The sequence below is a fragment of the Mizuhopecten yessoensis genome, unplaced genomic scaffold, assembly GCF_002113885.1.
Source record: "Mizuhopecten yessoensis strain PY_sf001 unplaced genomic scaffold, ASM211388v2 scaffold10201, whole genome shotgun sequence".
NCBI classification, from domain to species: domain Eukaryota; kingdom Metazoa; phylum Mollusca; class Bivalvia; order Pectinida; family Pectinidae; genus Mizuhopecten; species Mizuhopecten yessoensis.
This window is the reverse complement of record NW_018408429.1, coordinates 70,302-83,724: the sequence shown is the minus strand read 5'-3', so window position 1 is coordinate 83,724 and position 13,423 is coordinate 70,302. Positions and strand designations below refer to the sequence as shown.

The window sequence follows — 13,423 nt, the reverse complement described above, 5'->3', positions numbered from 1 at the left end:
GGGGGGGGGACACTCTTCCTCCATCTGGAGTCCGTCAACAAATCTTCCTTCACCAATAGCTAGTCAGCAAGTCTTCTACACCCAGAGCTCGTCAACACGTCTTTTCCTTCACCAATAGTTAGTCAGCCAGTCTTCTACATCTAGAGCTCGTTAACAAATCTTCCTTCACAAATAGTTAGTCAGCAAGTCTTCTACACCTAGAGCTCGTGAACAAGTCTTCCTTCACCAATAGCTAGTCATCAAGTCTTCTACACCTAGAGCTCGTCAGCAAGTCTTCCTTCATAAATAGTTAGTCAGCAAGTCTTCTACACCTAGAGCTTGTCAACAAGTCTTCCTTCACCACTAGCTAGTCATCAAGTCTTCTACATCTAGAGCTCGTTAACAAATCTTCCTTCATAAATAGTTAATCAGCCAGTCTTCTACACCTAGAGCTCGTCAACAAGTCTTCCTTCACCAATAGTTAGTCAGTAAGTATTCTACACCTAGAGCTCGTCAACAAGTCTTCCTTCACCACTAGCTAGTCAGCAAGTCTTCTACACCTAGAGCTCGTCAACAAGTCTTTCTTCACCACTAGCTAGTCAGCCTGTCTTCTACACCTAGAGCTCGTCAACAAGTCTTCCTTCACCACTAGCTAGTCAGCAAGTCTTCTTCACCTAGAGCTCATCAACACGTCTTTTCCTTTACCAATAGCTAGTCAGCCAGTCTTCTACATCTAGAGCTCGTTAACAAATCTTCCTTCAAAAATAGCTAGTCAGCCAGACTCCTACACCCAGAGCTCATCAACACGTCTTTTCCTTTACCAATAGTTAGTCAGCAAGTATTCTACACCTAGAGCTCGTCAACAAGTCTTCCTTCACCAATAGTTAGTCAGCCAGTCTTCTTCACCTAGAGCTCGTCAACAAATCTTCCTTCACCAACAGTTAGTCAGCCAGTCTTCTACATCTAGAGCTCGTTAACAAATCTTCCTTCACAAATAGTTAGTCAGCCAGTCTTCTACACCCAGAGCTCGTCAACAAGTCTTCCTTCACCAATAGCTAGTCATCAAGTCTTCTACACCTAGATCTCGTCAATAAATCTTCCTTCACCAATAGCTAGTCATCAAGTCTTCTACACCTAGAGCTCGTCTGCAAGTTTTCTACACATAGAGTTCCACAACAAGGCTTTCTATATATAGCGCTCCAGAACAATTCTTCCTAAACCTAGAGCTCGTCAACAAATCTTTTTATGTATAGAGCTCGTCAACAAATCTTTCATCTACAGCTTGTCAACAAGTCTTCTTTCACCTAGAGCTCGTCAACAAGTCTTCCTTCACTTAAAGCTCGTCAACAATTCATCCCACACCTAGAGGTCATCAACACAAAGAGTTGTAGTCTCCCTACATTTTATGCTTGACTTACCTAGCCTAAGTTCCATATAGTCCATACTGTCTTCTTCTAAGACGTATCTTACATTCTTTCTACATCTTGAGATGGATTTCCTTAAATGAACAGTCTTCCAACTCATAGAGATTGGCTTCCTCAACTAAAAACTATAATTTCCTCCCCCAAGAGCTGACCACCTCTACTTGACTCGACAGAAACAAGTAGAGAATGATGTGTACACAAGAAAGTTATCTTATTAACGTTGAAAGGAAAATTAAATGTGTTTAGCAACCAAGTCATATTTTTGGAGTAAAACCCTTTTGTAGCATGTTTAATGAATTATAGAGAATAAACAGGGCCATTGCAAGGGTTAGAAAAACAAATGAAATCAACCGAGTCAACAATATGCAATTTAACTTTTCCTTAACGCAGTATTTGTTTCATATTCAAAGGAATTCTGTGTGGAAGCTGGTTTACTTTGCGAAAAATGGGAGTGAAATACTTGATAGTCGTGTGTCTCCAAACATCAACAGCACAGCCTTGGATGTCATCCAGGGACCCCGGGGTCCATACATCATCTTAAAGGACTCTGGCTTTACCTCCAATTTGAAATACAGTTTAGGGTCATCTGTAGCCATTGATCACAAGCTTGACGTGCAGGGCATTAATCTGATTACTAAGAAGATTAAAGATGGTCTAGAACAGAACTATAACTACCAAGGTTTGTTATTAAGTCCTTTCTATATTGTTAGCTTTCCTGGACAAAAGGCTTGTGTCGTGGTACATTGTCCATCGTCCGGTGTCAATCCGAAGTCAACTTTTTTCTTTACTTGTAGGCCTAAGGTGATACTATTTGGCCAACATCATGCTGGGATAAAGGACTACCAAGTTTGTTCAAATGATCGACCTTTGCTCACTTTCAACGATACAGGGGTCAAATATTCTCAAAATCAAATTTCCTTGTGTGGTGATATTTGGCTAGTAGCAGGCTAGGATAAGGCTGCAAAGTTTGTTTAAATGAATGATTATGACCTACTTTCAAGGTCATAGAGGTCATGTTTTTTTTTAAATATCTTAATTTAGCCCATTTTAATATATTCTTCCTTGGTCCATTTTAAAAGGATGTTGGTATAAGATAAATATCAGCTGAGTGATAAAGAGCCATTAGGCCTCTTGCTGTCTTTAATTCTATAGCAAAGTGACCTACAGGGATTATTCTGTCTGTACCCTTGGCTATGTTATCTACACATGTACATAGTGGTTGTCTTCCAATAACTTTTCATAAAGAAATTCGTTGAATGTCAGGAAACTTCCCGAAAATACTTGAAAGATTAGCTTGATTTTTTCAGGAAATTTGCTACGATACATTAGCATCAGTTCCCCAGTCACATTTGAATTAAGTCGGATATGTTATTCGATATGACTGACAGTGGCAATATTTGAAATTCAGCACCTGATGGGGTGTTGGTTTGATAACTCTTAAACAAATGCTTTTATTTTCATAAAATTTTCTGCACATACCAATAGTATCAGTTACTTTTCAAGTCTGATTTTAGTAATTTTAGACTAGGTATGAAATCAATGTGTCCACCAATGGCCAGTCTGGATTTTGTGATTGATCACATTGTTTCTGTGTGATAAGCCTTAAAGGATTTTCAGGAACGTTTCTTCACCTGGTTGCAGTGTACAATGCCTACTCAAGTTACATTTGTATCGAAATCTGAAAACTAAAACGGTTGTCTGTAGGGTTAGGCAACACTTCTATTTTCTGCAGAATCTTTGTTATATCTGAAAATTTAGGAATAAAAGAAATGTTCACTACTCTTAATTAATACATGTTTTATGGCAAATTCCTGGTGATAATAAAACAATTACCCTTTGGCAATAAACTGTTTCCTGAATAAGTGTTGATTTTGTAGCCTCAGTGCTGAACAGTATAAAATGTTTACATACTTTTTGATTTTCCTATATTTTGACAAATTTATTAATAAAGACAGAAGCAAAAAAATAAAAATGTGGCATGAATTGTGTCATGAATGAAAAATATTTTAACTTGAATTGTGTATTGCAGATTTAAAAGGCAAATTGTCGGTATCGATTGTCAGACAAGAGGAATACCTAAAAAGCGATGGGTAAGTGAGTTAAAATAAATATTTTCTCAATCTGTTCTGACCATTGCTAACTAAACTGTGTTCTGGCCTACACTGAGACAATCACTGCCTACATCTGAGTACTGGCTAAGTACTTCATCGTCTGATGTACATTGAGCCCCTTTTACCTTTTTAGAAGCTTTATCAGGCTACTTAGCCATTTCTTGTATTACTAAACATCATGTTTTGTACCCTCATTAAGTTAAATTTACTTGACTTTGTGACATAGGACCCGAGGCTGGAAAGTGGTGTATTTTGTCAATGTGGATGGAAAAACTGTCCGAGCATCCAGTTTGTCATCAGGAAACATTTCCCTTGCTGGATACCAGGGACCACATGGTGTTCTCTACAATGTCCTTAAGAAATCAGAGCTTGTCTACGACTTCAGAGACAGATTTACTATTACCATGAAAACGAAGGTCACACCAGAATCTTTTAAATCCCTAAAGAATATTATAATTGCTGCATGGAATAATACCAATACTGGTAAGTCTATTAGGGGCCACATTGGAGATGTAAGTGCCCTGTATTAATCATTGTCTGGTGCAAGTTTTCCTTTTTAACTTGACATGATACACTGAGATATGAAGATGTGACAAAGGTGTTTAAAAAGTTTTTGAAGGTCAACATAATTGTTACTAAAACAAGACTAAGTAGAAGGGAATAAGGATGGACCCTAGCTGACCTATCTTTTTTAGTTTTTGGTACCATTTTTAGCTCACCTGCCTTAAGGGTAAGTCGCACAAAACTTTTGCCATGACATGGCATCTGTCATCACATCGTCTCTCCATCTTCTGTCAACTTTTCCTTTAAACCACTTCTTCTGAAAAGTTGAAAGCCTATAGTCATCTTACTCAGCTGGTAGCTTCATGGGATGGATTCCGACAACAAAAAGAGACCTTGACGTATCTTCAAGGTCACAGGGGACTGATATATCAAAACCTTTAAATTACTTTTTCTGAAGATGTGAAAGACCTGGATTCATGATATTTGGTTAATACTTCGTTGAATGGATCCAGAAATGTTAACAAAAAGATGACTTTGACCTCTTTCCCAGACCACAGGGGTTAAATCTTTCAAACACTGACTTCTTTTGAAAAACTGAAAGGCCTAGAGTCATAAAAAACTGGCTGATAGAATTGAAAACAAAAATAAAATGCCGATCATGTAAAGGCAATTGAATCCGACACTTTTCAACCCTGCTTGTCTCAAGTATTTGTATATATCTGCGACTGAAAAAGGAACAAATAATGTTTGTGCTGAATAATTTTCGGAAATGGTTCAGTTTATATATATAAATAGATTACATTTTGTTTAACATTGGATTTAGTTTATTTCAAATAATTGTTAGTTGTGTTGCCTTGAAATACCCTTTTGATTATACAGTTGAAAACACTTGTTATGATAGTTAAACAAAGCATGTGCAGTAGTTAAGTGCTATCTTAAAAACACTCTATTATTGTGTATCAACTGGAAATGATTAGGCCTCCTGACATTTTCTAGCACAAATTCTAATAAAAATGTATTTTATATCTATTCAAAGTTACCTTCACAAGTCATGCATGCACATCATGACAATGAAAATATTGCTTCAGTGGTGTGATTTAATCATTTAAACAATAGTTTCCCTATAACATTTCGAGTTGATTTCCCCGTGCCTCCATTGAAGAAGTGTCCAAATCTGAGTATACCGTCCTAGCAACATGGTGCCGGAAATTGTTCCAAAGTTAACATTATTGTCGTAATAAACTGTTCACTATTATCGTTAAAAAAGAATTCCTGATAATATTGCATTTATATTTCAATTATTACAATATCAATCTTTATTGATATCGCCCCATGTTTCCACATCTTTCCATGTCTGACGGTTACAGAACATCTTAATTCCGGTTCAGACACCATAAACACTATCGAATACAGCTAGATTGTTTAATACAATACAGTGGAACCCACTTATTTTGATAAACTGCCTATTACAATATGTTCCCTTGTTCCGATTTGTGCTGCTTTAACTAAGAAAAAGTATTGCTGATGCCAAATGCATCTTATATATATATAGACTGATTAGCACTTATTTCTATGTGTTTTGTTTTATGTCTGTCAGTAAAATTGTCCTATTTACCAGAGTAGTAATGTGTTAATACTCTTTTTTGAAATATTAATTCCATGATAAAAATAATCCCAACGCTTTATCCAAAACGTTAACCATGAAATAATTAAATGCATTTACATTAAAGCCATATGCACAGTGAGATCTTCTTAATGGACAGTTACATAAGACAAATAGCAAAGCTAGTTCCTGTGTTACAGGTTTGAACACTAGCAACACTGTTATATTCAAGCTAGACACAGGCGTGGAGGCAGATGTCACGCCTTAAAATGTTTCATGAAACTCGACAAAAACCAAAGCCTAAAAGAACGAACGCAGTTAATTGTTAGCATATTTGGAAAATTTGAAGAACAATACAACGTTTTATGCAACCCGAGAGTGCAACGCTGGTGCATGGAGCACAATTCAAAGGTACTTTTTGCCTTCATTCAAAACTGAAGGAGCCCCTCCTCAAAATGGAGACAGAGGGAATGGGTTAACAAAACTGTGATAGTTAAAAAGGGAAATAAATAGGTCACTGGATACATTAAGACCTAGTTACCTCAACACTGCAATAATGCAAGAGCACTATAGGACCTCATCGTGTAATGTTTACCGACATAAAATGTAGAGCTTGGCAAGAGAAGACAGGTTTATTGACAATACATGACTATTACATAAAACAGAAATATGTTGCAGAACAATCTATGAAATATCAAGTATAAATCAAATATATGACAAATATTTTCATATTAAGTTGTAGCATATTAATAAAGTACTATAAGATATTTCCAGTACCTATGATCCTCTTGGCACTAGTTACATCACTACAATCACTTCGGTAATCCATTTAATTTAATTCATGATTTTATCCTCTAAGGGATAAATCTAGAATCTGAACTAAAAGTGCCTAGCTTATTGAAATAAGTTTTCTTTAACTCTGAACTTCTTGTTTTACTGCAGAACATATTGACACACTGTTTCCTGTAATTCTGTTTTTATGTATGTATTTTAGAACCTGTGACAGACTGTTGTCTGAATTCTGTTTTTACTGCAGGGAATGTTGACAGACTGTTGTTCTGTACTTGTGGATGTATTTTAGAACCTGTGATAGACTGTTATCTGTTATTTTGTTCTTATGGATGTATTTCAGAATATGAAAGGTGTGGGTGTTTATCGATGGACAAAATCAATGCCAACCAGTTTGAAGAAGTTGTAGACCAACATGGGTAAGTTACATCACAACCTTGACTTTTAAACCATCATCTTACAGCAGTAACTTTCCATAATGTCAATCTGTCATCCATCTAAAGCTATTGATATTACGGCCTCCGAGATATTGGATGCACTTTAAGCCGTTTGTTCACAGCTATTTCTTCAGTGCGGTTTATGTCTTTTTTGTAAAAGTCTTGTCCAGAGATTATCTCCTGTACCTTCAATGACTTCAATGAAACTTTCCAAATAAAATGTTAAACACCTAAAATTGTGCACCTGCCCTAATTTTCGTTTCGACCATTTTCAGGAAAGTAATATGTTCCTTTTTTTTGCAAATATGGACAACTTCTTTTAAATATAAAGGTGGATTTGGTGAATTGTTATTGAAATGATTAGTACCCTATATAGTTTTCCACCTCTGTACTTACCACCGTCCATCCGTCCGTCTTTCCGTCCATCCGTCCGTCTTTCCGTCCATCTTTCCTTAAACAATCCTTGTTATCAATATTTCGTCAGAAAGTACTGGAGAGAACTTTCTCAAATTCACATGATGGTTTTCCATGGACTCTAGTCACGAATATCAGATTTTGGAACTGTTCGGACGAACAAGATGGTGTACAGGCTCTTTTCAAATTTCACATGTAGGTTCCCATAATCCCTAGTTACAAATGTATGCATATTGCATTTTGGAACGTATAAAATGACCAGGATTGCCGACAGGCGGCCATGTTGTACTTTGAGGGTTATAAATTCTTAGAAAGATCTGGACAGATCTGTTTTAAATTTCACCTCGTGGTCCCTACTTATGCATAATTGGACTGATAAGAAATAAACCCGAATTGGCCCCGGACAGCCAACTTGAATGTTTACAGTTCAGTAATGTTATCACAATAAAAGTAACAGAAGTAAATCATTATACAATTTCATTCTTTGATTTTCATAGGTCCTAGTTATATAAGTTATGCATTTTCAAAATTTTGATCAGGTTAACAAAATGGTCGCCAAGCAGCCATCTTTAATTTCAACAGTCTCAGTTTGTATCAATGTTTACCAAGAACTACAAGACAGATCTTTTTCAAGTTTCAGATTTAGGTTCTCATTGTTTCACATTAGGTGCGGTGAGTCATTAGGTAAGTCAAATGACAACCTCACTTTGGAACAACAATACTGACTCCTTCATCAAAACTACTAAACTAATTTCAAAACAAAACTGCAGGAAGGTTCTCTGTCCAAAGAAAAACCTTAGTTGTGATTAATATGGATCTAAACCATCAGGGATCAGATGGGCCAAAAGGTCTCAAAAATATAATTGTAGTTACTCCCAGGTCAACCACCAGCCCCCATGGGTATAGGATATTGTTCACTAGAGTTAACTTAGAGAAATAACATGTTCGGGTATATTTTGTTTATATTTAGTGATTTAGATTTCAAAACTTGGTTGTAATCATGATGATGTGGTTGCAGCATGATATAATACTAAATCTAGTATTAGTGCCTTGTTTTATGACAGTTACTATCTATATTTATATGTTGGTAACATTTTCCAATATCCTTTTGTCAGCAAATCCACCCAGCCAAAAATCCACATTTGGATTAAATGTCCTTTTTTTGTCACATCACAATACAACAAATAACAATTATATTCCAACTTCGGGACCATTAAGGACCATGGGCCTCTTGTTTAAATGTATGATATTTTAGAATATTGTATAACATGAAATGTCCTTTGTATAAAAATATTTGTGGTTTTCGTGGTTGCTATTGAATTTGATCTAAATGGTTTCAAACCCGGAAGGAAAGTACCCACGAACATTTCGTATTATACAGTATGATATTCTAATATAACCATTAGCTTATGTAGGGTATTAATTAATTAAGTAGGTAAATAAAATGCAATATGTTTTCACCACCCTTCAGCACACCTTTCAGTAATTTTATTTTCAAGAGCAATACAGAAAAGATGTTGCTTCCGCTTGCTGCTACATTTCAGTAAAAATATTCATTTTAATACAACAAGGTATTAGAAGGATTTAAGTATGTAACTTTGACGTGGACTTAGGCAGATGTATATTGTTCGGGTATATATTGTTTATATTTAGTGATTTAGATTTCAAAACTTGGTTGTAATCATGATGATGTGGTTGCAGCATGATATAATACTAAATCTAGTATAAGTCCCTTGTTTTATGACAGTTACTATCTATATTTATATGTCGATAACTTTTTCCAATATCCTTTTGTCAGCAAATCCACCCAGCCAAAAATCCGCATTTGGATTAAATGTCCTTTTTTGTCTCATCACAATACAACAAATAACAATTGTATTCCAACTTCGGGACCATTAAGGACCATGGGTCTCTTGTTTAAATGTATGATATTTTAGAATATTGTATAACATGAAATGTTCCTTGTATAAAAATACTTGTGGTTTTCGTGGTTGCTATTGAATCTCGAAAATATATACAACCGATTTTGGATGATATACGTGTCTTCTATTTATCAATATCGGACCTCCACGAAAGTTTATAACACGAAACGATCTAAATGGTTTCAAACCAGGAAGGAAAGTACCCACGAACATTTCGTATTATACAGTATGATATTCTAATATGACCATTAGCTTATGTAGGGTATTAATTAATTAAGTAGGTAAATAAAATGCAATATGTTTTCTCCACCCTTCAGCACACCTTTCAGTAATTTTATTTTCAAGAGCAATACAAAAAAGATGTCGCTTCCGCTTGCTGCTACATTTCAGTAAAAATATTCATTTTAATACAGCAAGGTATTAGAAGGATTTAAGTATATAACTTTGACGTGGACTTAGGCAGATGTATAGTGTTTTGCCCCTGCATTACTCTTGCGATGAAATATCACGCCTGCTCCAACAGATTGTTCATGGAAAAAACCCTGAAACGGATATGCAGAGGTGTATTGATTGGTGTGTCGTAAAACCTAAAATACTCAGGTGTGCACAATACACCGTGCACTAAATAAGTAACACATATTTTGACTAACAATCTATCTGATGCAGTGTGTATACGCTCCTTATCGATAGGCGAAACGTCTCGGGTCGGGTGACATGAAAATACAATTTTGTCACATCGTTGTACAGGTTAATAATACAAATCGCTCATCAGTCATAGCTTGAAACGTTGCAACACGTTTAATACGTTCATTGTTTGTGTAAAAAGCAAAACTTTGATATCACATATTTCCAAACAGATGAATCTTATTGAAGATATTTTGACTGACATTCATTTGGATTTCTGATACAGCCCACAATTGATGGTAAAAAGAGTGTATTTTCAAAAGCTGTAATAGATTACTATCACTTCATTTATTTTAGAAATTCACTCTGGCAGTTGACTTACTTCCTGCAAAAGAATTCTACTGTGGTGGAATCTAGGACACACTCACCTCTGAACCTGACACACCTACAGACAATGTTTAAAGGTCTGACCGATGCCAAGGGTGAGGTGTACAGAGTAGTGGACACTGCAGTGGTCAGTGTCACACCACTCTCACTGGCCAGCCACTTCTACCTTGACCGACAGACTGCACTTCAAGAGCTACAGAATTTTACCGAGAAGGAATGGATACTCAAAGGTTAGCTAGGGCTTTCCTCACAATATTATTATTCTGTATGCATTTCACAGAAGTAACAGATACATTCTTAAATCCTATACAGATATTGACAAGTTTCACATCATATTTTCATTCACCTTGCCTTTAATTGTTGTGTGCATGTTATTGTTGTTCTTCAGTTCTATTACTTGTATATTGTAATATTACTTTCTATCATTTGAGCTTTTTACTCTTAATTGTGTTCCAGGATTCCAGTCAGTAAAGGTGGACATGATAAGGATGATACGCGTCTTTGATGTATTTTGGTTTGTACACATCCTGTTTTTCCCAAGTAACACATTTACTCAAGTATTATCATACAGTGTAAACATGTTTTACCAAACAGTTTTGTTGTGTATGGAAATGAAAGGTTCTAGATTAAAGGATATTTATTATTTGTATTTCTCTGTTCGCAGACAATATTAAGAAAGGTAAATCTACAATATGTTAAATATCTTGTTTGACCTTCAGGAAAGCTAGAACTTGCAATACATAAATCTAATAATGAAAAAAAGGAACTTTGCATACATGGAAAATTAAATAAGTTATAAAAACATTTTCAACTAAAAAAAGTCAACAACTTGACAGGTGAATGTTTTTTGTGCAAGTGCCAAAGTTTGCCTTTGTTCGGGCCTGGCAAGTAATTTTTATAATCTTTATCAACTTTGCTACTGTGCCTAGACTATAGCCGAGTAATAATGTACGCAAATAAGCGGCTGGAATGAGTTAGGCCTGTGTTTCCTTGAATGTTTTTGCTAGACACTTTGGTTTTAGTCAGGACACTAGACATTTCTAGCTGTCTGGTAACACTAGGGATCATCCCAGCTCAGGTTGTATGCATGTGACGTCTTAAGTCAGGGCAATGGAACAATGTCCAAACTGGAGATTTGACAGCAAGGAGCATTCCTGGATTACGGAGAATCAATCAATAAGCTGTGAAAAAGTTGAACGGCACATTTGTCCGGGATGTGTTGAATGCCGAAGACATCTCTGCTTTACTAGATGGGACTAAGCACATATCTTGTTCTTAGAGGAGTCAACGTTCCACAGTAGTGACGGCCGCTTCAGAATGTACCATCGCATTGGAAAGCCTTTTTCAGGACAATTGTGTCGTGGAGACATAGTCTGGGATGGCATACAACTGAATGTCTGAACTCCTATGGCGGTCATTGATAGAAATTTGACTGATGCAGTCTTTCTCATAATGAGATCCTGCAAACCCACATCGTCCCGTTCGAGTAACAATATTACATTATGATGCAACATGACATAAGACAACACGTTGCCGGTTTGTAACTGATTGACTAACTCAGCAGAATCAGGATGTGTTGCAATGCCCTGCAGTTTCACCTGACCTCTTGCCTATCCAGCACATCTTGGACGTTAGGTATGTCAACTAGGTAACCAACCTGTGACGTTGACTGAGGTTTCCCTTGCGTTAGTTCGCTTTTGGAAGGCACTCCTAAGGCATGTCTCAACAATCTTTTTGGATCCATGTGGTGTCAGTGCAATGCATGCATAACTGCTAACGATGGATATACTGGGTATTGACGTTAGCTGGCAAAGAATACACTTTGTGTTTGTTTTATCCTTGAAATGAAATGGACGTTCTTTGAACAATTTCGAAGGAACAGATCTTTAAGGAAATGTCTTTTACAATTCTGAAACAACCGGTTACTGTCTGCTTGAAGTAATTGTTTTATGTATCTTTTTACCTATGCACTGTTGCTTTTTTCTGATAGTTTAAATAAATATCTTCAATGATGAACAGTTTGTTGAAAGTGTATGGGTTTGGTTTATAACAGGAAGCAATGGTGGAAAGTAGAATACTTCATCCGTGGCAATGAGAGTCTCCTGGACCCAGCCATCCTGCCTGACCTGACATTCAGCAGTGCCAGTATTCAGGGCCTCCATGGTTACAATGTCAGCGTTCGAGCACCCACAGCCATGGTTGCCAAGACTGACTACAGTTGGAGTTTCTCACTAACGGTGGACAAAGAGGTCAAAAGGTCACACATACAGCACTTCAAGAATGCTATCAGAAACTCATGGACCTCAGTCACTGCCATAGGTTAGTTGAGATAGGTTAAAATTTGCTTTACGCATGAAACCTTTTACCTTGGAGTCCTTGTCTCAGGGCAGATACAGGTGATATAAATAACGATATGTTAAAACTACGACCTAACTCGTATCTTTCTAAGCTCTTTACAAAGTATAATATTAAAAGTATGATAAAGGAACCTACAAGTATAACTACATATAGCTCTACATCACTAGATATATTGTTAACAAACAACAGTCGTTTGATTCAAAGTACAGTAGTAAGTCCAAAGATGTGTCGAGACAATTCACCTATTAGTTTTATTAAATCTTATTCAGTTTTTAAACATAAATCATACAAGAAAAACACCCAGATGTATGAAAATGCAGATTTTGGGAAAATTTAATAATATACATACTGAAGCTATTTCTGATATTGTTAAATGTATGCCTTCAAAGTTGAAAACTATCCGGCCAGATGACAAACCGTAGATGAACAATAAAATAAAGTTGATATTGAGACAGAAAAATAGAATTCACTAAAAAGCAAAAAAATCTTGAGATCTGATAGACATGTACCCCCTAGTGAGTGGTGGAAAGTTGCCAATTCTGTTTTAAACTTTAATATTAAACTGAAAAGTATACCACCAATATATGATGAAGGAATGAGTATTCAACACCCAACTGATAAAGCTGTGACTCTAAATAACTACTTTTCATCTCTATCAACTTCTTCTCCTGATCTAGAACAATTACCTCCCTTGGTTAATAATTTTCTTTCTAAAGTAGATATCTTTTTTTTTAATTTCTGAGCAAGACGTTTTAGACCAGTTACAAATCCTTAATGATGAAAAAACGCCTGGTCCAGATGAGATGATAGCAAAACATATTAAACAGCTTCGTTCCTCTATTTCATTACCTCTACAATTGCTATTTGATAA

The 13,423-nt window shown here is 36.1% G+C and overlaps 1 protein-coding gene across 1 annotated transcript in view; it reads left to right on the top strand.

The window, feature by feature from the left end:
• LOC110459728 overlaps window positions 1–13,423 on the top strand; it is a 111,296-nt gene that overhangs the window by 58,475 nt on the left and 39,398 nt on the right. The window contains exons 34-40 of the mRNA XM_021512123.1: window positions 1,814–2,082; window positions 3,433–3,493; window positions 3,741–3,997; window positions 6,754–6,829; window positions 10,165–10,424; window positions 10,651–10,708; window positions 12,248–12,513. Of these exons, the coding sequence (XP_021367798.1) occupies window positions 1,814–2,082; window positions 3,433–3,493; window positions 3,741–3,997; window positions 6,754–6,829; window positions 10,165–10,424; window positions 10,651–10,708; window positions 12,248–12,513 (1,247 nt within the window). The remainder of the gene's footprint in view (window positions 1–1,813; window positions 2,083–3,432; window positions 3,494–3,740; window positions 3,998–6,753; window positions 6,830–10,164; window positions 10,425–10,650; window positions 10,709–12,247; window positions 12,514–13,423) is intronic.